Below are 26,273 nucleotides of genomic sequence, written 5' to 3' on the forward strand. Positions count from 1 at the left end.
ATTGTTCTATAGGACCTACAATGTCTAGAGAAATATTTTCTTTATAATCTACGTGTCCACCAGCATAAAATTCAGTAAAAAAACTGACCACAGTCGCACTTGAAGGATTTAGAGATTTCTAGAGAACATATTAAGCAAATCTGTGAATGATCAAATCTGTGAAACGGAATCCTAAAAATGGAGGATTGACTGTATGAACTTCAGTATGGCTGTCAAAGTTGAAGAACTTTCTCTCCAAAATACGTTCATCACTTTGGAGAGCTCAGTGACACTAGCTGTGACTGAGTATAGCCATGCATTAAAGTTCTTCAGCTAATGCTGCTTCTTGAATCTTAGGGCCAATTTTTCCCATGTGATCCAGTATTTTGAGAAGTTTTTTTTTTTTGTACTACAGCTCCTAGCCAGCCTGGCTCAAATTCTGAGTTCTAGTTAATTAACTGACCTCAATGATCCTTCAGAATCATTCAGCAGTTGTGTACCACCATCTGCAACTCCTGCCTTGCCTGTACATAAGGAAACTTTTTTCAGATACCATTACTAGCTAAAGTACTTTTTAATAAAGAAAAGGTTAAAATGAGTTTTCAAGCTTCAGGATGAGGTGAAAAAACAATAATATGAAAAAAAATTCTCATAATTATTGCAAATCCACTGAACTTCTTTGTCCTCTCTCTTAATAGAACAGCCAGGAAGAAATAAAAGAAGATCAGAACAGATATTGGAAATGTGATATTAAAATAAAATTATATTAAACAATACAACTTCATGGGGGATGCAGGCAACTTGCACCGAGCCTGAGCAAAGTAAATCGACTGTGCTTATTTTGCTTAACAAGAAAATCTCACGTTCTTAATAAAATACAAGGAAACAAGTTACATTTATTTTTAAGTTGCAACAGTGATGAAGCAGCTATATAGATCAACACCACCAGTTTGACTCTACTGGTCAAGCTCTTTCAGGTTGATTGTTTATTAAAAGGGAAGAAATGCCTCTTTGTGAACGTGTGTTTCCCTTACTTAAGAGATGCAGTAATAAGTTGGGATATATGGATCACCTACAGGTCTTCTGGATGGATGGATGCTTTCATCCATTCCACTATACACCAGATGAACCAACTTTTTCTATTTACAAGTTTCCACTGGTTTAAAAAATCATAATTTTACATATTTCAATGCCTATACTTGTCACAAATCAATTTGTTTCTTAGTACTCTAATCTGAACTCATACTGCTTTAGGTCCTGGTTGAGGAAAGGCTAGGATATAAAGGGGGGGGGCAAATAGTAGTGATGTTGAATATATATATATATATATATATATATATATATATATATATATATTATACTTCTTAACAAAGCAATTTCTTGTGGGTACCATGTTGGAAAACTTTAAGTGGACTCCAGTTTGGTTTGTTCTTTGCATCTAAAGTATCCAATCATTAGCAGCAGAAGGGCAGCAAGAATTGATTTGGTTCTTTTTACATCTACAGTGTTCTAAGTATGTTTGGAATTCTTCCTGCATATTTTCAGCACGACAGCAATGGGTGCCTATTCAAACTAAAGATTGTGTGTGTAAATGTGCCTTCAAATCTTCACCAACATGAGGTTCATAACGTTTTCTTAGGCAAGGAACATTAAGAGGTGGTTTTACCACTTCCTTACTTTTGCCAATTCCTTCTTTAAATAAAGTATACAGCACCTAGTATTCATTAGCAGTCTACCATTGAAATACCAACCAGAGCTGAACTGCTTAGTTTCTAAGATGAAATCTGGTGTTTTTAGAGAATTTAGGCCCTAAACTACATACTATACCTTAAAATACTCATCATATGTTCACAGTTAAATAGCAAAATCACTATAGGCATTGTGAAGTGTAACAGTAAAATGTAATGGGGGATAATACGATGCAGCCCTGGTAGTTAAAGTGGGATCATAATCCTGCTAAGGTGTATTGTGAAAGGGTCCCAGGCCTTGTTATCTAAATAAGGTAGGGGAAAGTCCAGGACTCCGTCCAAATGTATGGAAAGTACAACCAAGGCTGTGCAAAACATGCAGAAGAAATTCAGTTTGTATTGTCAAAAGCTTTCATGGCTAGAATCACTGGGTTGTTGTAGGTTTTTCAGGTTGTATGGCCATGTTCTAGAAGCATTCTCTCCTGATGTTTCGTCTGCATCGGTGGCAAGCATCCTCACAATCTCTGAGGATACTTGGCACAGATGCAGGTGAAACGTCAGGATAGAATGCTTCTAAAACATGGCCATGCAACCCGAAAAACCTACCATCCAGTTTTCCTTTCTGTTGTATCCTCCAACCCTCTACTCCAGCTAGCAATGAATTTTCTTTGCCTGCATTGAATTGTGGCTGCTTTCTTCTGGATTTCCAGCCAATGCTGTGTCACCGATTGTTTGGATGCTTCTGGTGTGGTTATAATTTTTTTAGCTCACCCAAGGACCAGAAGAGATAGGCAATAAAATAAATCAGAGTGCACAGAGAGAAAGAGTGCAGCAGGTGCAAGCCATTAACTGTGCAGCCTCCCAGCAACCTCATTTGCCGACATGCGCTTCTGATGCTTCAGCGTGGCAATCATTCTAATCCCATTGTTCCTACAGACCAGCAAAAAACATTCCCAGGTTGCCATGGGTACAAAAACACATTTAAATAATTAACACATCAATTAAGTGTCTAACCGTAACGCTGTGTCTCAGAAACAAGGCAAGGTACATGTGATATCAGGACAGTGGCTTACTAGACCCTATGTTCCACTATATGTAACTCCTGTAGAATTTAATTGACTGATTTTAACTAAGCATAGAGAGAACCAAGAGACATTGCAATCAAGTGGTTATAGTCTTAAAAAAAACAAGCACTGAAACAAATGGAAAGGGGCACTTGGGAACTTGAAAAAATATCTCAATTTGTCTTTTTTTCTCTTTTTACAAAAAGAGTAATGTTCAGCAGCTATTATCTGTGTGATGTAGTGGTTTAAGTGATGGACTATAACTCTGGAGATCACAGTTCAATTCCCTGCTCAGCCATGGAATCCCAGTGGGTGATCTTGGGCAAGTCACACATTCTTGGCCACAGAAAAACCCATGGTGGGTTCACTTTAGGACTGCCATAAATCAGAATAAAACTTGAAGGCATATAACAACAGCAGAGTAACTGTAAATTATCCTGGTAACACACACTATGAAAGGTTAGAAACTATAAAATTTCATGTACAGCTTTGCCCATTTTGCATGCTTACATTGAGTAATATTCTATCATCATGATCAATATGGTCACCATCATCATCTGAATAAGCAAGACTAACTATTAATCAAGATTTCTAAACTGTAGAAGTTGAAATTGGAAGCTTTAAAACTAAAATGGCAGAAAATGAGCTTGGATTAGGCTGAAGCTTTCCTCCTCACCTTTTGTCTGTCATGACTCCAAATGAGATCAAATATGCTTGTTTGACTTTAGCTAACTGCAAATCAATATTAAATCCATCCATAAGCAGGCTGTAGGTAACACTTGGAAATGTTACTTTTGGGACTACAACTCCCAGAAAACCTTCAGCCAGAGTTTACTGTTCTTGTTGCTTGACTTTGACTAATGGTGACCCGATGAGTGGGAGACCTCCAAGATCTCTAATCATAAACCTGGCCTGGTTCTGGTCTTGCAACCTCAGGTCTGTGGCTTCCTTGACTGAATCAACAATCCACAATGAATTATGTTATCTCATGATATGTCCAAAGTATGATTACCTTAGTTTACTAATTTCAGTGTCTAGTGAGTATTCAGCCTTGAGAACTGTTCCATTATCCAGGAGAAGACTACTAGGGGCTGCTAGAGAGAGGGATAGTCCATTGTATGGGGATGGAGGGTAGGTTGAAGGAGGAAAACCATTTCCTCCTTTTTTCCTGTTATTTCCCCTACCAATGTCCCAGTTGTGGAAGCAACTCTTGTTTATAATATGGAAAGGGGGGAGCGGAAATAACCAGTAAAAATGGGGAAAATTGTTTTCCTCCTTCAACCCTTCCCCCTGTAAAATGGACTGTCCTTTTCTCTCTATCACCCCCTAGTGGCTTCCGCCCAGATAATGAAACGGTACCCAGGCTTGATTTGCAAAGTTGTAAAGGTTGCTCTTACATAAAGCCTCTATTGAAAACATTTCCAGACTTTGTCTCCATGGAAAACTCTATGGAGAACTATTTCTGAAAATTTTATCCAATTAATCAAAGCAATTATAACCTTGTGGACAGATTAAGTTTTTAAAAGAACAAACTTAAAATACATTGGTATGTTGCATAACCTTCTCCCACTTTGCAGTTATTTGTATTATATTTAGTAGCCATAGTCTTTCCATAACAATCCATAATACCTTAAAAATATAACCCAATTCTGACAGAAAAAAGTATAGCCATTTGTTGCTTTTTATATTTATAAACAGCATGCATTTAAAAATTAGGTTACATTTCACCTTCAGCTGTACCGAATTCTCAGTTATCTTTTAGATGATATGCCTTTGGCAGAACCCACTGGTTTGGTTTGTTTTACTTACAATGTGCCAGGTGCATTGATGATAAATAGATGAGGAGGAGGACAGCAATATCAGCAAGTAGTGATAACTGGTGGTTCTTAGTGAGATAGAGATTCCACTCTAGGATTTTTTGGGGTGGAAAAGGCACTGACTGGGATCAGGGACTGGAGGGAGAGAGGAGAGGGGGCTGTTTTTCTGACATGGAGCTGTCATCCAGGCCAAAACTGGAGATGGCCACCAGTGGCTGCACTGCGACTTTCTGCTCTAGACCATGTTCTGTCTGGAGATAGTAGTGGAGGAAGAGCAACAGCTACCATGACCACTGCTTATGGAAAGTTTGGTTGCAAATCACTCCTCTCCTCTCCCTAAGATGGGAGATTCTGGAGAATGTGCACCTGAAAGCTGGAGCTTTTTGCCACCTTTGCTGCTGAGCTATACTATCTATGCATCTGTATAAAAGTCAAAGTATACATGTGCTTTTGTTAGTTGGTTTGTACCACAAATGCTCTTACATGGCCTGGTGACTCTGGACCAAACTTGGCTCACATAGTCTTCTTTATCCAACTTAAAATAATAGTGGGGTTTCAGCTACAAACACTACTCTGTTTGGAGTGAGGAGCCCAAAAAGTATAAATGGCAGTATATAAACAGGAATACTGGCCTATAGGCATGTTTATATGTAAATGCAACCACAAGAGGGCAGCATATACATAAAGGGATTAGCTACCAGTGGACAAAATGGGCACACAAGGAGGCATACAACACAGCTCTGAAGGCCACAATCTGGTCATCCACCCCATAAGGAAGTGAGCTTTTTTTTTTTAAGTGGGTATGGGTGCCTGTGCTTTGCTCTGAATCAGAGAGATTGCGACTTCCAAGCAAAAGCCTGATGAAGGAAGAAAAAAGGAAAGGGGGAATTGTATGAGAGGAGGGGAGGAAAGAAAGAAAAGACAAGACAAGAAAAGAAGGGGAAAGGGACAAAAAGGTAGTGAAGAAAGAAAAAAGAGAAAACAAAGGAAATGAAAAAAAGAGGAAGGTGTATGAAGGAAAGCATGGGAAGAAGGAAAGGAAAGAAGAATAAAGAGAGAAACAAAGTGTACAAGGGGAACAGAGAGAGAGAAAAGGAAGCCGTAAAGAAAATACAAACCCAGGCAATGCCAGGTATATACAAGTACCTGTACCACCTTAAAAAAATCCGATGTATTCAACACCTCTGAACCCAAACATTTCAATAAAGGGACACTTGACTTGTGTTACTTAACATATTGCAAAATGGGGTAACCCATCCTTTCTGTGTTTGATGCCCTCCTGTTAATCCTGCTCAATGGGATCTTGGACCTCTGCCACAAAGTCTATCTCAGGAAGCATTGCAATGTAGGGTTGTTTGAGTGGGGCATGAAATCTTTATCATGGTTCCTTGTCTAACCTCACCCCACTTACTTGATTCTTCAGGATGCGCTACTGCTTCCCAAATGCAGAGTAACCAAAAATAGCATGTAGATTTCTCATTAGTTGTCTTTTCTCTGCATTCAGCATGACAATTCCATCAAGCCTATTCTCTATGGGCCTTGCCTTCTAAATCTGTTCTAATTTTTGTTATAATGTAATAGTTGAGCTCTTTCCTCAATGCCCTCCCGCAAATCATTAATGTTCTTCCTGAACCAAATTATAGAGTTATCGTCTTGGATTACTTAAGTGTTGTTGGTAATTGTTCTCTCCAGGAAGTTATAACAATAATGGAAGCTTGTTAAATGCGAGCTCTTGATTTACTTCTTTCATTTTTAGCAATATGGAAATTATTTCCTTCCCCTTTGAGATAATCAAAGGTAATTTCTTTGTCTTTGTGTATACAGGCACAATTCTTTCAGGAGACATTTGCCAAGGCAAATGCAGGTGTCCAGCATTGATTTTAACATGGGGACAGATCCAGTTTTACAAAGAGGGGAGACCACTACCAGCATTGGAAGGATAAAACCTGAGCTTTACAAACAGAAGTCTGTGGATTCAGAAGAAAAAAAAGAAGATGTGAAAACCTGTGGGAAACTTAGCTTTACCCTCAAGTACGATTATGAGAATGAATTGCTCTTGGTGACCATTGTCAAAGCATTGGATTTACCAGCAAAAGACTTCACTGGTACATCAGATCCCTATGTGAAAATCTATCTTCTTCCAGACAGAAAAAAGAAGTTTCAGACAAGGGTTCATAGAAAGACTTTAAACCCTGTCTTTGATGAAACCTTTCAGTTTCCTGTAGCCTACGATCAACTTTGCAACAGGAAATTACATTTCAGTGTCTATGACTTTGACAGGTTTTCAAGACATGATATGATTGGGGAAGTTATTCTTGACAACTTTTTTGAAGTGTCCGATCTCTCTAGAGAGGCCACAGTATGGAAAGATATCCATTATGCCACTACAGTAAGTATGGCATCTCAACATGTTGCATTATCTTAAATAATGATGTGTGTGATACCTTTATGATAGTGTTGTCTCATGTGGAAAATGTGTGTTTATCAATGTAACAATTATCAATGTAGGACAATTTCAAGTACCATTTTTAAACTTTGTGAACTACCACATATACACTCCACTCTGTATTGTGTACGAGTTATTCAAAATTATTCTACCTCAGATTTTTAATAACGTTTCCTAAAATTAATTCATTATTTAGTCATTATACATGTATCCCATCTTTCCTCCACTCAGTTTAAGACAGCATACATAGCTGTCCTCCTCTTCATCTGGATGAAGAGCAAAAGGAGAAAACAAAAGAGAGCAACATTGGACCAAAGTTTTCCAATGAATTTCATGGTTTATTGGACCTGAATCTTTCAAGTCTTGATACAATACCCAATCCCAGAACCATACTGTACATTTCTCAGTTCACATCCCAATAGATCTACTAAAAATATCCATCTGTTCCTAATCTTTGCTACCTTTGAAACTATTACCGTCTTTAAAAGTAGCTTGGTTTCTCAGCATTGTTCAGTGTAGCCGATTTGTTTAAAAAAAGACAGTCTTGAAGCTGTTGACAAGTAGTTTTTATGTACTGGGAGCTGGGGAAAGTGGGATTGGAAATAATATCTTTAGAAGAGCTAATGCCTGAAACATCAATGATTTTTAATAAACCATTTGCCTCTTGAAAATAGCTGATGTTACACTTGACTTCAAGAAATATAACACAATGGCGCTAAAAGCCATAGACAAATATTCAAAGAAGAACAAAGATTAAAGAAAGATAAACATGAACATAAAGTGTTATAAAGCTGCTTTTTATGATGATGCCTTCCCAAGAAAGCACAAAAGGGAGGTAAGGAACAAAGTTGAAAGAGCATGTGATTGTGCAGATGTCCATAAAGCTATTCTACTTACAAAATCAAGAGCAGAAGGGGAAGCTCTCCAAGATCTCTCTCTGTGGTAAAGAAGCAAAATGCAGGTTGGCTAAAAAATATCCAAAGATTTGTGGTCATTGCAAAGAAGACCTAGACTTTAGTAGTGCATGCTAACCATACTGACTTTAATGGCAAATAATAAAGAAGAACAGGTCTTAATGGTGAACTGGACTGCATGAATAAAGCTGGCTTTCAGATAATATGGTCGTAAATCATTTAGAAATGTAAAGGTTCAAGAATCATTGCTACTAACTATGGCAGTAAGCCATGTACTAAAACAGTTACGCTGTTATATGTGTATAATATGGAGTAAGTCAAATTTGAGATACTTAACTGGTGTTCTTCAAATGCATTTTTGTTGTAGAAATGAAATTGGCAAAGGGTAAGGTGTTTAACACCCATTTTCACCTTTAGTTTTGTAGTTAGGAGGATTCTGAGCTGACTGGAGGAGTGTTGGATTTGTCAGTTGCATTGATATTATTTGTAGAACAGTGATGGATGATGATGAATAACATAACTGGACCTTCCAAGAGCAACAACTGGATATGCACCCTGCTGAATAAACAAGAACAAACGGACATAAGGCAGTATTGGAGGGAGAAATATATACATGCTAAGCAATGGCTATTGTTATGTGCCTCCAAGTTGACATATAGCAAACCTCTCATAGGATATCCTTGAAAAGAGTAGGTTCGCTATTGCTTTTTTCTTAGGCTAAGAGAGTGTCACTTGCCCAAAATCACTTATTGGGATTTCATTACTAAACAGAGATTCAGAGCCTGCTCAATGGTAGCAGAAAATAAGACAGCTGCCAAATTCCACTGGCTGCTCCACGTTGGGGGAGCAGGTTTGCACCGATACACTGGCTTTTAAGATAGTTTACTATACTGCAGACAAATAAAAAACATAATGGGATATTGGATATCTCCTTATAGAAACACATAAAAAGTAAATTAATGGCATTATATAGTAACATTATGTCCTAACAGGACTCCAGCCTTACTATTTGGAAGTTTTCACTCTTGTTATGTATCTTCAAGGTGACTCCAAGGGCCCTTCCACACAATCCTATATCCCAGAATTTCAAGGCAGAAAAATCCCACAATATCTACTTTGAACTGAATTATCCGAGTCTACACTCAGATAATGTGGGATTTCCTGCCTTGATATTCTGGGATATAGGGCTATGTGGAAGGGCCACAAGTTATGGTGGCCCTATAACAGATGCAAAGAAAATACACCATTTCCTTTTTCTCAGGCTGAAATACTTTGAGTTGCCTAAGGTCAACCAGTGATTTTTCATGGCTAAGTGGGGTTTTGAACCCTTGGCTCCTAGAGTTCTAGCTTCATAGTCAAACTACACCGTGCCAGTTTTCTTCATGCTATAAATCATTACGCATATGTAAGAGAATACAGTACATTGAATATCAAATCAATTTCATAGTAACTTTTTTGTCTGACCCCTTTCAAAAGTGAATCAAGGTTTGTCAGTGTATATGTACAACTTTATCATGAAGAAGGAAGTAAGGTAATTTGAAGTTATAATAAAATTGGAAGATGTAACGATATATCTACCTTTAAGCCTGTGTAACTAAACAGTCTAAACAAGATCTTTAGACTTCCTTATGGAGCTTTGAGGGCATTCGATTATGGAATTTCTCTGGCCATTCTTACTGAACTAGAGATGTGGAAGCAATCTATTCCCATGGACCTTTTATGCAGACTTCTTTCCATCTACATTATTTGGATTGGAAATACATTTCATTTTGGAATCTGTATATAAAAGTACACCTGCATACACAACATTCAAAACAACTAATAAGCAAGAAAAAACACGTGTAAACATTTCACATAAGTTAAATGTGTGCAAAGGGAGCAGAGGCACATCATAGTTTGTTCAGAGATGTCTGACATCAATGCACACAGGTTAGAAAAAAGGTCCCAAATGTGGTTGTCTTCCAGTGCAAATGTAGACCAGACATGAAAGTGGGAAAAGGACATCTGTAGATCTCAACTTGATAGGTGGTCACAACTAAGGTCCTCCCAACTTCACCCTGCCCCATAGTGACAAATGGGTGATCCTTTAACTAAGGACCTTTTCAGACAGACCCTATATCCCAGGGTCTGATCCCAGGTTTTCTGCTTTAAACTGGATTATATGAGTCCCCACTGCCAGATAATCTGGGATAAACAGAAAGCCTTGGATCAGATCCTGGGATATAGGGCCTATGTGGAAGGTCCCTAAGTCAGGGACTGCCAACTGTGGGAATTCACTATATGTTGTTAACTGCCTTCAAGTTGGCTTTGACTTACAGCAAGCCTATGAATAAGATATCTCCAAGTTGCCTCATGTCAGCCCTATTCAGACTATGGAGACTAAGAACTATTGTTTCCTTGATTGAATTAATCCACCTGGAACATGGTCTTCCTCTTCCCTGATTGCCCTCCTCTTTACCAAGCATTATTGTCTTTCCTAGTAAGTCATCTCTTATCATATGACCAAGGTACGGCAGTCTCAGATTAATCATCTTCCCTTCTATGGAGAGTTCATGTCTGACTTGCTCTAGGAACCATTTATTTGTCTTTTTAGCAGACCACACTATCCACAGAACACATCTCCAGCACCACACCCCAAAGGTACAACACCACTGACAGAGCTTTGCTAATTTGCATGGAACCGAACATTAATATTTTCTTGGCCTCTGACATTAGTACAAGTCCCTTCAGGTTTTGGAGACACAGAGAGACAATTAAAGTCTGTGGCTTACTGTGATTATGTCCTGATTTACTGTTCATAAAATGTTGTGGGGTTTATTTTGTTTTTAAAATGTGAAATAATTAACTAGTCACTTCACAGTAAGAAAAAGGGGAGGGAGGGAGGAGTCTTTGTGGAAGCTTACAGGAAGCAAGTTCCTATCTTTAAGAAAAGTTGGGGTAAATGTACCTCTTTGAACTACTATTCCCACAATTCTCCAGCCAGCATTTTGGATTAAGTAATAATAATTTAAAGCATGAAGAATTGAGTAATAAAAATTTAAATAGTCTTATTTTCCCCCAGATTCTGTTTAGGCATTTACTAAAGCTGCTAGCTATCAAAAATGGTAGTTATCTGAAGAGGTACAGGCAGACTCTTAGCCCAGGACTTGCTGGGGATGTTAATATATAGGAAATGTTTGCCCTCACAGCTATTTACAATTTGGAAAGTAGAACTCAAAGGCCAAAGGCATCTGGTGAGCAGACCTGGTCCTAATACAGGTTAAGCGTCCTTTATCCGGACATCCAAAATAGTGCACACAGGTGGCTAAGATAGTGCCATCTTTGCTTTCTGATGGTTCAGTGTATCCCCCCCCCCCCCAGTGGCACAATGGGTTAACCCCTTGTGCTGGCAGGACTGAAGACCGACAGGTCAAAGGTTCGAATCCAGGGAGAGCACGGATGAGCTCCCTTTGTCAGCTCCAGCTCCCCATGTGGGGACATGAGAGAAGCCTCCCACAAGGATGATAAAACGTCAAAACAACCAGGCGTCCCTTGACAGTGTTCTTGAAGATGGCCAATTCTCTCACACCAGAAATGACTTGCAGTTTCTCGAGTCACTCTTGATACAAAAAGTGTATACTAACATGGTTTCATGCACAAAATTATATATATATATATATATATATATATATATATATATATATATATTCTTATCTTTTGACTATGTGTGTCAGGTATCTATGAAGTATAAATAAATTCCATGTTTACACTTGGTCCCATCTCTTTACGTACATATATGCAACTATCAGTATTCCAAAATAAAAAACTAAATTCAAAACATGATTGATCCCAAGCATTTTGGATTTATTTATTTATATTTATCGTGTCATCAGCAACCATTGTATTACAATTCTAACAGAACAAAACAAACACCGAGATTAAAAAGAAAAGGGGGGGAAAGGGGGAAAAAACACACAGATTTTGCAAATTTGGTATTTGGTTAAATGTCCTTTGACCAGTATCTGGCCACTTGGAGTGCCTCTGGTGTTGCCGCAAGAAGGTCCTCCATTGTGCATGTGGCTGGGCTCAGGTTACATTGCAGCAGGTGGTCAGTGGTTTGCTCCTCTCTGCACTCGCATGCCGAGGATTCCACCCTGTAGCCCCATTTCTTAAGATTGGCTCTGCATCTCGTGGTGCCAGAGCGCAGTCTGTTCAGCGCCTTCCAAGTCGCCCAGTCCTCTGTGTGCCCAGGGGGGAGTCTCTCATCTGGTATCAGCCATGAATTGAGGTGCTGGGTTTGGGCCTGCCACTTTTGGACTCTCGCTTGCTGGGGTGTTCCAGCGAGTGTCTCTGTAGATCTAAGAAAACTATGTCTTGATTTAAGTCATTGATGTGCTGGCTGATACCCAAACAGGGGATGAGCTGGAGATGTCTCTGCCTTGGTCCTTTCACTATTGGCTGCTACTTCCCGGCGGATGTCAGGTGGTGCAATACCGGCTAAGCAATGTAATTTCTCCAGTGCTGTGGGGCGCAGACACCCTGTGATAATGCGGCATGTCTCATTAAGAGCCACATCTACTGTTTTAGTGTGGTGAGATGTGTTCCACACTGGGCATGCATACTCAGCAGCAGAGTAGCATAGCACAAGGGCAGATGTCTTCACTGTGTCTGGTTGTGATCCCCAGGTTGTGCCAGTCAGCTTTCATATGATGTTGTTTCTAGCGCCCACTTTTTGTTTGATGTTCAGGCAGTGCTTCTTGTAGGTCAGAGCATTTTGGATGAGGGATCCCCTACCTATACTTCTCAACGTGAGCATGAAGATCTCCAGATAAATCTTTGCTACAATCTGCAAATGTTATCATGCCCATCCAAAATCCTGGCCAAAGAGAAAGATGTAATTCTTTGTGTATAGTTTACCCCTTGGCTGAAATTTGCTGCTATTAACTGCCTGAGGCTTCTATTGATTTTTCTCAGAAGAGCAAGCAGGCAACTGTATCACATAAGGGCTAATAGACACTATGTGAGCACTGACATCTCAATGGGTGAAAAAGTGCAATTGGAAGGAACTGAAAATCTGTTCTTATTAAAAGCACACCCACTGACCAACATAGGGCAGCTGTTTTAAAAGGTAGAAAGTTGCCAAGAAACGAGATCACATATTCCGTACTTTCCACATGTAATGGTCCTAAGACAGAGAGCTATTTGCACACATTTAGCAGCTATATAATCAGCTTCAAATTAATATGCAGTGAGAGGAAATAATAAAAGCCTCATTCCAGTGCACATGGAAGAGTCTTGGGAAAGGAGGCCTGAAGTGGGGTTTGCAACCATCTGCAGCTGAATGTGATGATAAAGTTCTTGAGTTGTCATTCCATCCTTATCAAATCTAATTAGAATGTTGTAAGCATGTTCAACCAAATGCAATTACAGAATCATAGAGTTGGAAGAGACTTCAGGGGCCATCTAGTCCAACCCCCTGCCAAGAAGCAGGAAATCGCATTTAAAGCACCCCCTACAGATGGCCATCCAGCCTCTGCTTAAAAGTTTCCAAAGAAGGAGCCTCTTCCACACTCAGGGACAGAGAGTTCCACTGCTGAAAAGCTCTCACAGTTAGGAAGTTCCTCATGTTCAGGTGGATCTCCTTTCCTGTAGTTTGAAGCCATTATTCCATATCCTAGTCTCCAGGGCAATAGAAAACAAGCTTGTTCCTCTCTATGATTTATTACTGTCTTCTCACTTAACTTGTTCACTTCACTTACTTCTTGGTATGTGCGCATGCTATGTGCTTTCAAGTCATTTCCAACTTATTACAACTCTAAGGTAAACTCAGGGCCTTCCACACTGCTCCTATATCTAGGATCTGACCCCAGATTATCTGCTGATCCCAGAATATCTAAATATCCCAGTGTAAACCAGATAATCTGGAATCAAATCCTGAAATATAGGGCAGTGCAGAATGGCCCTTAGAGGAAATTTGCTATTGCCTTCCTCTAAGGATGAGAGGGTGATTTTTCCATTGGGTTTCCATGCTGGAGATCGCTTACTTCTTTGTACTTTGTGATATTGGTAGCAGGGCTTACATATACTCTGATGTCCTTATTTCTAGTCTTAGGGCTTTATTACACCAACCTGCTGTGCCATAGCAGACTGGTTAGTGTCAATAATGTGTACATATCTAGTTGGACACCTTGGATATTGCGCCTCTCTTCAATAGCACAAGTGTGCTGGTCAGACAGTCCATGGTCCCACCATAATGTCTTCTGTGTACCTTTGTAACTCTACTTCCTTCACTATTCCCTACTCATTTCATTTTTGTTTTAAGTGCAATTGCACAACTTTAGCATTTAAAAATGGGTGAATGGATGGATGTTAATAGAAGCAAAGCAATCACCTTTAAAACAGTGATGGGAGAGGGGAAGAGACAAATCATGTCCACTGATGTAACATGACCTCTGATATGCCAGCACAGAAGTGAAAGTGACCCAACACACTGTAGTAGATAGTGGAAACAGTGCGGTATGAGCTATTGATGGGAAAATCACAGTTGAGGGGAGGCAAACTGATAATTGGATGCACACAACTGTAATGCCAGTTTGCCTGCTTCGTGTGATGAAGTCCAGTGCTACATGTGTTCAGGCCAACATCTGAAGGGTTTCCTGACTGCTTGCTATTCAGTATATAAGGACTAACTGCCCATTGCAGCCACCAACACCCAAAAAGTTATGTAGCTTCATCGTTAGAGGAAAATATTTTCTTGCCAGCTTGTATTTTAATGTGTTGTTTTATATTATATTATGTTTTGTGTAGATCATGAGATATTCACACTGCTTACCACAGTGGAAATGCTACTGTTGCTTGCAGTTTCTTTGGCACATATTTGGAATGTTTTTGTCACATTCTCAGCAGTCTCCCAGCTGGCAAGTCATTTCTCAGCAATTTCAGGGGAAAATCTCTCGTTCTTCCTTCTCCTAGCAGCTTCTGTTTGCATTTCATGTGACTCTGATGGAACACAAACAAAAGCTGTTTTGAAGGTCTCCCAATAAAATAGAGGCAGGCTGACAAGGACTTAACATCATATGCAAAAATTAACATTACACCACAGGATATTTACTACTGCTTATTTCATCACCCACAGGGTATGATTAAAAACAATAGTAGGATTACAAGATCTTGATTATATTTTCCCACTAAGACCATTAAATACATTCACAAATTTTCTAATATATTCTCTTGTAAAATAGATTTACTTATTAATACCCAAAATGATTTTTTAAGAGAGAAGTTTGACTTTAAAGCTGATTGTTGTGAAAAGGATGAATATACTTAATGGCCTTAAGTATATTCATCCTTTTCATTGACATCTGTCAAACCACTGTTGTTGTTGTGTGCCTTCAGGTTGTTTCCATGACACTATCTCAGGCAAGGTTTGTACAGAGGAGGTTTGTCCTTGCCTTCCTTTTAAGGCTGGGAGATCATTACTTGTCCTAGGTCAGCCAATGCATTTCCATAACCCTGTTCTCCAAAATTGTAGTCCAATACTCAAACTGCTATATCCACTTAGTTCTATCCTATGTTTTTCCTCTTGGGGGAAATTTGGTTGGCCTGCATGAATGTGAATCAGGGTCAGGCCTAAATTAAAACAGTGTCTGCACACTGACATCCTCATGAGATCAGCGGCATTCACCCATTCAGCAATACTTTACCCACAGAGCCTGCTGGCTCTCATCCCATGATGGAGAGGAACTTCTGGTGGGGCTCTGTGGATAAATTACCACGGAACCAGCTTATACCACCATGGTGGCAACATGGAAGGCATATCATGTTGTACCAGTAACAATGGGGGAAACCAGGCAGTCGATTCTTCCCCCCATAGGATGAGGATTTGGGTGAGTCAAGTGATGCAGGGCATGGGGTAACAGGTTCCCCATGCCCCCAGATGGGCACTGCCAGATTCTCCATGATGTATGGTGATTCCGGTGGCCCATCTGATAAGGTCACTAGATAATATCTTAAGATCAAACAATTATATCAAATACGAGGGTTGAATGAAAAGTAATGCCTTCACCTTCATTACTTGGGTTTGGATGGGAATATTTTAATAAATCAAACGCAGAAATAATCTTCAGAATGTACTCTTTAACTACCACTATTCACTTCTCCACATAATCACCAGACAATTGGATACACATCTGCCAACGATGAACAAGTTTTCTGAAGCTGTCACGGAAGAAGTCGACACTCTGTTTCTGCAACTCATCATGCACAGATCTTCCAATAGCCAAGCAAAGCAATAATGTGACCCACATGTTCTTGTGAAATGCCGATTGTGCATGAAATTTCTCTCTGAGTGATATGACAATAGTCCTGAATCAATCTGCCAACCTTTTGCTTGTGAAACTTGGTGGTTGCTGTCACACGAAGTCCAACTCTTTGATTGTCATGCAAGTCAGATGTTCCTACCTCAACATCTTTAAACTTACTCACCCAGCAACACATAGTACTCACATCAACACAATCATCATAACCAACTTGTATTCTCTGATGAATCTCCTTTGAGGTGACACCTTCTGCTGTCAAGAATTCAGTGACTGCACATTGCTTAAGTTGCATTGACCGACCATCTGCTCAGGGATCCATACTTTGCACTTTAAGAACACAACCATTCAATGCTAAGGCTTCCCACCAAAATGGAACTGTAGAGGAGAGTCTACTGAACAAGCCAGTACCTGCCACATACCAGTACTGCCATCTGTTGAGTTATGAAGGTGAAGGCATTACTTTTCATTCAACCCTTGTAGAAAAATCTGTAAGATTTCAGGATTTTAGAACCTTTCAGCTTTCAGAAATTTCAGACTTTTTCAGACATGTAATCAGCAATAGTTGCAGAAATGCCCACTTCTACATCACCATTAAAGGAAGAGGTATTCTTTCTGTTATTTCACCTGGTAATACTACACCTGTCCCGGAAGACAGTTTTACACAGCAGCACACATTCTGTCCCAGACAAAAGTTTTATGCAGAAGCACACAGCAGCACACATTATCCATGCAACTTTAGACTTTTCTCTTCATGAATCCCATGGAACCATGGGGTGCGTGTCAGTTGCCCAAATCACAACAGAAAAACATCTGTTTTGATGAAGCACTTCTAGGTGTGTGAGCATGGGCCCTTTAAAACAGTTTCCTCCCAGTGATTCTGAAGAAGATTGGAAGATTGGTCAATAACTGAATGTGGGTATGAGTTCAAGTATATGAATGTATGGGTCATGTCACCACCATCTGGGGTTCCAAAAAGGTCAATATAACTGCCCAGAGATTATTCGTCCTAATCTTAAAAAACCAGTATCATGACCAGTACCTCTAGTCATACTTTCCTTGTATGAAGGACCATAGTAGGTTGAAAGAGGGACAAGGTTATATTTAGTTTGACCCCAATGTACTGGGATCCTGCTTTGATACACCATTGACAATTCAAAGTGCTAGTTATGACTTATGGCCTGAGTCCAAATTGTCTAAAAGACCATATCTTCCTGTATGAGCCTATATATGTTTTAAAATATTATTGGGACATAGATCTTAGGTGAGGACTCAGAAGACAGCATTCTTGTTTTAAAATACAATACAAGATGCTTTGGGTTTCATATGAGAGAAAAGCTAGCTAGAAATCAATAAAATAAATAAATAAAATAGAAATACTTATTTGGCTCTCCATAGGGCTAGTCCTGGATTGTACATGAGGCACAGTTATGCCTTGAGTAGCAAAATATCTTGGGGTATCCTAGATTCTGTCTGTGAGATTTGGAAACTGTATTCCCTTCCACCCCCCATCCTTCACCCCAGAGTTTCCAAGCTCTGATTTTTCCCTATGCCTTCCTTTCAAAGGTTGACACCTGGCTCAGTGTTTCTTCAATTAGGCAAGTATAATTTGTGAGAGCGAGGGCTTTTCTTTTTCTTTAAATGTTTCATTAAATTTTAGAATCAAGTAAAAATGAAAGAAACAAAAAAAGGAAGCATGCATATCACAGGACAAGAAGGCCACTAATTAAGGGGGAAAGAAAAGACTCTGATTATAGCTCCGGTATATCATGTGTTAGCTTGCGGGGCAATTAGAGTAAATCAACCGAAACAGAATCATACTTATTATTGAGAGTGCTTGAATAAGTAAGTTAGCTGAATTGTAATTAGCCAGAAAAAAAATGCATCTGCAGTTGATTTGAATGTGATTTGAAGCTTGGTAGCATTTCAGGTAAGACAGGACTTGTGATTCTTTCCACCAAACCTTTGCTTTTATGCTGGAAGGATAAATTTCGATTACATTACTAATCGGATTCATTCTAGGTCTAAATCTGAATCTCAGTTCAGAAATGTAAATGTTCAAACAGTCATTTGTTGGAGGCCAACAAATTGTTATACAAGGTGAATTTCCCATATCTGGAACTCTGAAGTTCAAATTTGTCCTCATGAGTGGCTGAGATAGTGGCATTTCTGCTTGCTGGTGGTTGAACATACAGAAACTTTGATTATGCAAAGTCTTATTAAAATATTATATAAACTTCCTACAAGATAGGTGTATAAGGTGCATATGAAATATAAACGAATTTAAGATTTGACTTAGATCTCAATTTTCAAGATATCTCATTATGTATATATTTGCAAATACAACTATTCCAAAATATGAAAAAATCCAAAATGGAAAAGACTTCTAATCCCAAACATTTATGACAAGAGTACCTTTTTGTGTTCATCACATGATTTCAGGTATAGCATCTCTTTAAGGACAGTGCAATATATTAGACTATTAGACAATATGTTCAAGGCTTTTGGTGCTCCTTCTTGTTGTGTACATTCAAGTCATGCCTAACCTGTGGTGACCCTACTGAAGCCCTATCACAGGATTTTCTTAGCAGGAGGAGGCCTTGCTCTCGATCCCGCCACCCTCACAAGCACAGTTGGCGAAGACAAAAGGCAGGGCCTTCTCGGTGGTGGCCCCCTGTCTATGGAACACACTCTCCAGTGGAATCAGGTCAATGCCCTCTCTCCTTTCCTTTAGAAAAAAGGTCAAATTGTGGCTTTGGAACCAATCGTTCAGGCAGCTGACTGAACAGTAACTGCCATGACTCATGGAAATAGATAATAGATAGACCTCATACTGGAACTTTGGACTCTGACTTGGATTTGAGATTTGACTTGTCTATGTTTTAATATTTTAAAGTTCTAATATTTTAATGTATATTTATAATTAATTGTCTATTTAATGTTAATTTGCTTTGTATTGTGACTGTTGTTGTTGGCATCTAATAGTTGCCAGTTGCAAGCCACCCTGAGTCCCCTCTTGTGGGGTTGGGAAGGATGGAATATAAATGTTTGAAATAATAAATAAATAAATAGTTCAGAATACATTTCCTATTGCCTTCCTCTGAGGATGAGAGAGGGTGTAACATGTCCAAGACCACCCAGTGGGTTTCATGGCCGAGCGGGTTTTCTATGCATCCTAATTCTGGTTCATTTTTAAAGGGAAATATCTCTGTATGTATACATACATCACATTTGGGTTAGAGCTGGAGGCAATTTTCAAGAATGGTTGTCCTTCCTGGAAATATTAAACTTAAAAAAATATTTTGGCTACATTGAAGAGATGGAAACTCTGGCCATTTGAGGACTAGAGTTTCCACCTCTAGAAATGATATAGTAAAAAAAAAAAAGGCATGAGAAAGCTAATGATCAAAACTATTGTGTCTTAAGTTTTTACATGTTTCAATATTTCAGAACATGACTGTTTTTTAAGGGTTGGTTTCTAATATCACACTGTATTTGTAACATATTTTTCTTCTGGTTTTTTTTTTTCCAGGAAAGTGTTGATTTGGGGGAGATCATGTTTTCCCTTTGTTATTTACCTACAGCAGGGAGAATGACCCTCACAGTCATCAAATGCAGAAATCTCAAAGCGATGGACATCACAGGCTCATCAGGTGATCACATACCTTCCAACTTACCCCACATGTTCTAAATACATGGGGAAATATTGGGATTTTAAAGCACTTGATGTTGACTTTACAGTCAGTATGGCCTAAATAATTTGATAGGGATCTGTTTGGGGATTCTAACCTCTTGATTCCACTATCACTTTTTATTTTGCATTTACTCAAAAGATACACAGAAATAAACTATACAGAAACAGGCCATGCATCTTAGGAAATCAACAAAGAATGTAGAACTAATTTGACAACATTTTAACTGCCGTGGTTCTGTGCTATGGAATCATGAGAAATGTAGTTTGGGGAAGCTCCGGCACTCTTTAGCAGAGATTTTGGGCTTGAAGCAGAAATCATAAAGCAGAATCATTAAACTGGATCGTTTTCCAAATAAAGACAACTACATGAGTAAAATTGGTTTTATAAGTAGTGCAAAACACATAGCACGCTATCAATATATAATTTTTAAAAATCATGTTATGTGTTGTTGCTCATTCACTAATGTGGAAGGAATCATTTGGATAGCTTTGCTGAGCACTTAGTTTTTCAGCAACCTTAATAATGTGATGCTCTTTGTAAACTTGGTTGTTTCAGTGATTCTTGACTCCATGTCATTCTAAAGAGGTTAAATCGTATCATTGGCTTCTATATCTCTCTCTAAACCTGACAGAATTTATGGATATCTTCTCTCCACTGGAGCTTCAAAGGAAATAACCAAAACATGAACATAATGACATGTGGCAGCCATCCATAACATAACAATGGTACAATGGTGCTCTGGATACCAGAATATCATTCTGCCAATGCCCACATATGGAGGTTGTTGTTTATTCATTCAGTCGCTTCTGACTCTTTGTGACCTCATGGACCAGCCCATGCCAGAGCTACCTGTCGCCTGTGGCCACCCCCAGTTCCTTCAAAGTCAAGCCAGTCATTTCAAGGTAGCTTTGACATCTCACCAATAACAACATCCAGTTTTCCCTGGCTCATGGATCGTACATTACAGGTTCCTATGGTGTGTTGATCTTTAGAACATCGGATTCGTTGTTCACCTCCAGTGCATATGAAGGGCTTGGTCACTTGCCAAATGATGTTTTATTGTGGCCATGTACTCCCATACTTTACTTCCACTTGTTAAACTCCCTTCTTCAAATCTCAGATCCCTACGTCAAAGTATCCCTCATGTGTGATGGGCGACGACTGAAAAAGAGGAAAACAACTATTAAAAAGAACACTCTCAATCCAGTATACAATGAGGCCATTGTATTTGACATCCCTCCAGAGAATGTGGACCAAGTCAGTCTCTCCATTGCTGTTATGGACTATGACCGGTAGGTTCATTTTCTAGAGATTTTATGTTTTTTGCTAGATTGTTTTTATTATGTGGATTAGATCCAGATGCAAACATTTCTCTTCTCCAACAAGCCAGTGCCCCCATTCCTTGTAAAGATTTTCAGACCTCACTGGCCTTTTTGGAGATGTTTCCTAAAATAAGCTTGGCCACTTTTAAGCCAACACACACACACTCAACCAGTGTTCCTATATATAAGAATTCTAAGTTTTTAAGGCCTGTTCTATCTTGCTAGTTTCCATTATCAGCTATAAAGTGCATCTGGTTCTCATGGTTAATGGAAATTATTTGATAAACGTAAAAGGACACATTTGAAAATGTGTGTAAAAGGAGAAACCAAACAATAAATCCAGAACCTCCTCTGCTACTGCCAAAGTTACCTATATGAATTCACTGAGTAGATAAAGTGTGTGTGTGTTCAGTAGAAATAAAACCGGAGCAGGAACTGTAGAATTCCTCTTCCCAGGAATCTCGGTTTTTATCTTTACTTTCAAAGCAAGTTCTTGGGCCTTATGGACATGAAAATATGCTTAAAATAATACTTTCATGCCCTTAAGGCCCATAACCAGGCCACCTGACTTATCAGGTGACCTGGTTATGGGTTTGCTCATGAAGGGGACTTTATTACTGTAATAACTCCTGGAAAAATTAGAAAATCATGTCAGTGGATCAGCTTTACATGGAATGCACTTCTGTCCCACATCCTGACAGACCAGAACCTGAACAAAATAGACCCCACTGTATTCAGCATCCCTTCATTGTAATATAGAAGGTGTCAAGCAAATTTACATTGAGCAGGTGCCAGAATAATATTATATCCAACTAATATTCCTAGCTGGATGTTTACATTGTTTTCCCAGGAGAGGCACCAAAACTGACTTTCTTAAGTGTCCTTGCTATTGGAAGGTCTTTAACACTTACATAACAAGGAGGAAAAGACATGCTGAAAATAACTCTAACTCTCTCAGCTTTTTTTTTTAATGACAGTCCCTGAAACTGAAGAATACCCCTCTAAAGAAATGAAAGCATTTTCCCATGTTAGTCCAGAGAAAGCCATGTCAGGTTGGATCTACGCTGCAATGTAATTCAACTTCAAAATGTGGATGAACTGCATTGAACTGGATTATATGAGTCTACACTGCCATATAATCCAGTTCTACGAAGTTAATTTGCATTCTGAAACTGGGTTATATGGCAGTATAGACCCAGCCTTAGAGTCCCCTTCCCCTTAAATGGTGGTGTTCTCTTCCTCAAGAATAACTTTTTAAATTTTTTACATTTTTAAATCCAATCAGATTGGTGGTTGTCTTACTTCAACGCTGATAATGAGACAGTCCTGAAAGCAGCAGGATTGCTTACACTGGGCATAGAGCAGAGCACATGGTAGACCCAGATATGCCTTCACCATTTTACTCTTGCTCCCAGCATGTCTTGCTTGAGATAACTGCTTCACTATATCTAGTAAAGTCATTAGAGGAATGTTCAGCTTCCATAACTTCAAAAATGTCATAATACCTAAATAAGGCCCTCTCCCCTTGTTGAAAAAACTTTATAATTCCCGCTGCCTTAATAAAGCTCAGAGCATTCTTAGGGATCCATCTCACCCGACATATGATAACAACTATCCTTCAGTCTGTTTGTCCTTTCTGTGACACAGACAAGGACAAACAGAATGAAGGATAGTTGTCATCATACAGCTGTGGCTATGCTGAACTCTGTGGTTTCACATTGATGTGGCATTGGGGGTTGTGTGGTGGTGATGGTGGTATGGAGGGATGAATGAATTGTTTTGTGTGCACAAAAAAGCTATTCTATTCTATTCACAAAACCTAGCTTAACTTATTGTTGATTTCGGGTGCTCCACTCCAAATTTCAAACACACAAGAGCAGATTGTAGATAAAGGTTGGAAAATCCTTTCTCCTTCTTCAATCCCAGAGTAGGACACAATGAGGTGATCGGAGTGTGCAGGACTGGACTTGATGCAGATGGACTTGGAAGAGACCACTGGAATGAAATGCTGGCATATCCCCGGAAGCCTATAACCCACTGGCATCACTTAGTAGAGGTAAGAGTATTAGAGCACCCACCTATTGAGAAATTACTGGCTAGGACTTTAGTAGCGACATAATCAGGCATAGACATATGCCAGTGATTTTGGTTGTTGATGATGCAGAGATCCAAGTTCTCTTTCTCCCTCATGCAACAACTAAACACTCCTGACAAAGGATCATTTTTCCTTTCTCCCCTCTCATGGGAGTAATGGCTAGTGAAGAAATAAAGATGCCTGATAAGTGTATGATGATATTCAGTAGTGAGATACACAATGATGAAGGCATCTTCTGAGATTCTTTAGGATTCTCCACCCAAGTGAATGCACATTCAAGTAAATGAAAGTGGGGGAAACAGCATTTTTCAAAAGCAGAAGCCCAGTCAAGGTGGACTGATTTTTTAAGGCTTCGGTAGATCATGTAAAAATATTAAGAAAAAAACTGAACCAAGGATTGGAAAAAATCATTATTATTCATTGCCAGGATTTTTAAAAAGCAAATTTACTGAGTGTTGTAAAAATTTTAGCAAGAAGAATGAGTGATATTCTTGTATAATTTTTTCCTACTATTCAAACATCCTAAACTATTGCAGAGGAATTGCTATATTCTGCACACAAAATGACATAATTTTTCTTGGAGAAAATACTTGAAGATTTACAAACCTAATCTACAGCTATATGAAACCTGTTGATACTGATCTTCTGGTTCAACAACTTTAACCACACTCTGGTACCTTTCTCTGACAGTAAAAATACAAACCCAATAAATGTTGATCAAATCAAATTAAATAGTAGCACAGACTAAACAAAAGCCAGCATGAGATTGGACTGAGATTTGGAATAACGCTGAACTGAGGAGACCCAGGTCCTCATTGAGCCATGAAACTCACTTGGTATCCCTCAACCAGTTACACACTGTTAGCTTTACATATCTCACAAAGTTATGAAGGAACAGAGCCATACAAACAATCTTGCTCATTAGAGAAAACACTGGTAAAAATATAACCAATAGATAATATCTTTAAAAAGAAAGCACTTTTTTCCCACACAACACATAGTTAATTCTTGGAACCTGCTACCAATAAATGCCAGGATACCCTCTTACTTAGACAATTTTAATGGGGAAGTAGAAATTGAAATGCTTCAGGATTTTCCATATCTTGGCTCAGTCAGTAGTCAGAATAGAGACTACACCCAAAAAGAATAGAAGATTGGAACTTGCAAAGGCAGCTATGGAGGAACAAGAAATGATCCTGGAATGTAAATATATATTATTGAATACTAACATTAGGATAGTCCATGCCTTTGTATATCCCATTTCTATGTCTGATTGTGAAAGCCGAACAATGAAGAAAGCTGATAAGCAAAAAACAAAATCCCAAATCATTCAAAATGTGCTAGATAAAACTTCTACAGGGATCATGGACTACAAAAATGTCAAATAAATGAGTCTTAAAGCAAATCAAAGCTGAACTCTCCTTAGAAACCAAATTGACTAAACTGATCCGGTCATATTTGGTCATATCGTGAGAAGACATGAGATCCAAGAATAGACAACAATGCTTGTTAGAGTAGAAGGCAGTAGCAATGAAGGCCATATTCCAGATGGATAGACTCAATCAAGGAATCCATGGCCCTGAGTTTGCCAAACCTGAACAGAGCTGTTGGGGATAGGGTGACTTGGAGGTCTCTCATCTATAGGGTTGCCATAAGTCAAAATCAAGCAGCAGTTAACAATAGCAAGACAGTACAAAGTGGGAGATGACTATGGATAACTCACTATTGGGAGAACAACAAAAGATTGTTCCCTTTGTGTTCTCTTTGAGCTTCTCATAGTTGTCTCAACTATAGCTCCTAGACTCCCACAGCTAGCATGGTTGACAGTTCAGAGCTCAGGTGCATAGTGTTAACATGATAGATGTCTGGATCTACAAAGGCTCTTCTTATGTTCTGATTGTTTTTTAGTTGCCAGGCCGAGCAACCAGTTTTGACAGTCAAGGATCTTGTTCATCACCTAAACCACCACCTACACCTTAGACTGAACCAGAAGTCCTGATGATCAGTGTCACAAGGTCATCATACTTACACACCACTGAAGGTTTGGGTCCAAATGACCTGCATCCATATCTTTGCATTTTTCTACCGTATCTTTGTTTGTGATTCTTAATTTTTGATTATATCTGATCTGTGTATTGGACACAGGATGTCATGAAATGTGGTCATGCTCACTTCTTTCTTTGAATGAACAAGAAATTAAGAAGAACAAATATATATTATAAGAGCTTTTGAAAGCAACTTCACCTTCATGAAAGCACAGCCTCTGTCAATGCAAAATTTTCTTTTGTATGTCCCTTTTTGGACAGTTTGGCTCTAACTTATCAGCAATTTTCCGTATTATATAAGGGTAAATATCAGATTTGCCACTGAGTGGATAAGTACCTTATAGGGAACTGTAGGGTCCCTGATTCATACTGCATCTTCAATGTACAGCTAAAAGTATCATGTGTAAACCAGCACTTGTTAGGGTCAAAATAGACATGATGCTAAATGATTCCTTGCTGTTATTGTCAGTGGTAGCTCTTTCTGTTGCTAACTATAAATATGTAACAGCTACCATGTCTGTTATTGACATTTATTAGTAGTTATTAATCACAGCACGTAAGTATATATATATATATATATATATATATATATATATATATTCCATACCTGCTGAAGTTATGATGGAATTTATTTTTCCAGAGCACCTCTTTAAGGACCTGCTATTTATTCAAATGTCCATCTATTTGAATTTTTCTGTTTGCTCTTTAAATGCAATAGCATTTGAATGTCATGTCTAGTTTGATCCATGGTTTAGCACTTCAGCCTGTAGGGCAATTACTAAAAATACATAGACTTTCTTTTGCCAGATAAAAGTGACAAGTAATGGGCAATTGCTTTTCACCCAGTGTTATTTGTGGTATTGATGGAAGCATTAAAAAGATGGCTTGAAGGAGGAAGGAGATAAGCTTTTCCT

General features: G+C 38.8%; 1 protein-coding gene across 2 annotated transcripts in view; it reads left to right on the forward strand.

Annotated features, from left to right (window-relative positions):
- Positions 1 to 25,944, forward strand: part of SYT10 (synaptotagmin 10) — a 51,887-nt gene extending 25,943 nt beyond the window's left edge. Inside the window, exons 3-7 of one of the 2 annotated variants that reach the window (XM_060776810.2) lie at positions 6,373 to 6,937; positions 19,735 to 19,855; positions 21,018 to 21,189; positions 23,146 to 23,275; positions 25,223 to 25,944. In XM_060776810.2, the coding sequence (XP_060632793.1) occupies positions 6,373 to 6,937; positions 19,735 to 19,855; positions 21,018 to 21,189; positions 23,146 to 23,275; positions 25,223 to 25,294 (1,060 nt within the window). In that variant the 3' untranslated portion in view covers positions 25,295 to 25,944. The remainder of the gene's footprint in view (positions 1 to 6,372; positions 6,938 to 19,734; positions 19,856 to 21,017; positions 21,190 to 23,145; positions 23,276 to 25,222) is intronic. The other variant, XM_060776811.2, reaches the window with a different exon arrangement.
- Positions 25,945 to 26,273: the final 329 nt, after the last annotated feature.

This window comes from Anolis sagrei, chromosome 5 (assembly GCF_037176765.1).
Source record: "Anolis sagrei isolate rAnoSag1 chromosome 5, rAnoSag1.mat, whole genome shotgun sequence".
NCBI lineage: Eukaryota > Metazoa > Chordata > Lepidosauria > Squamata > Dactyloidae > Anolis > Anolis sagrei.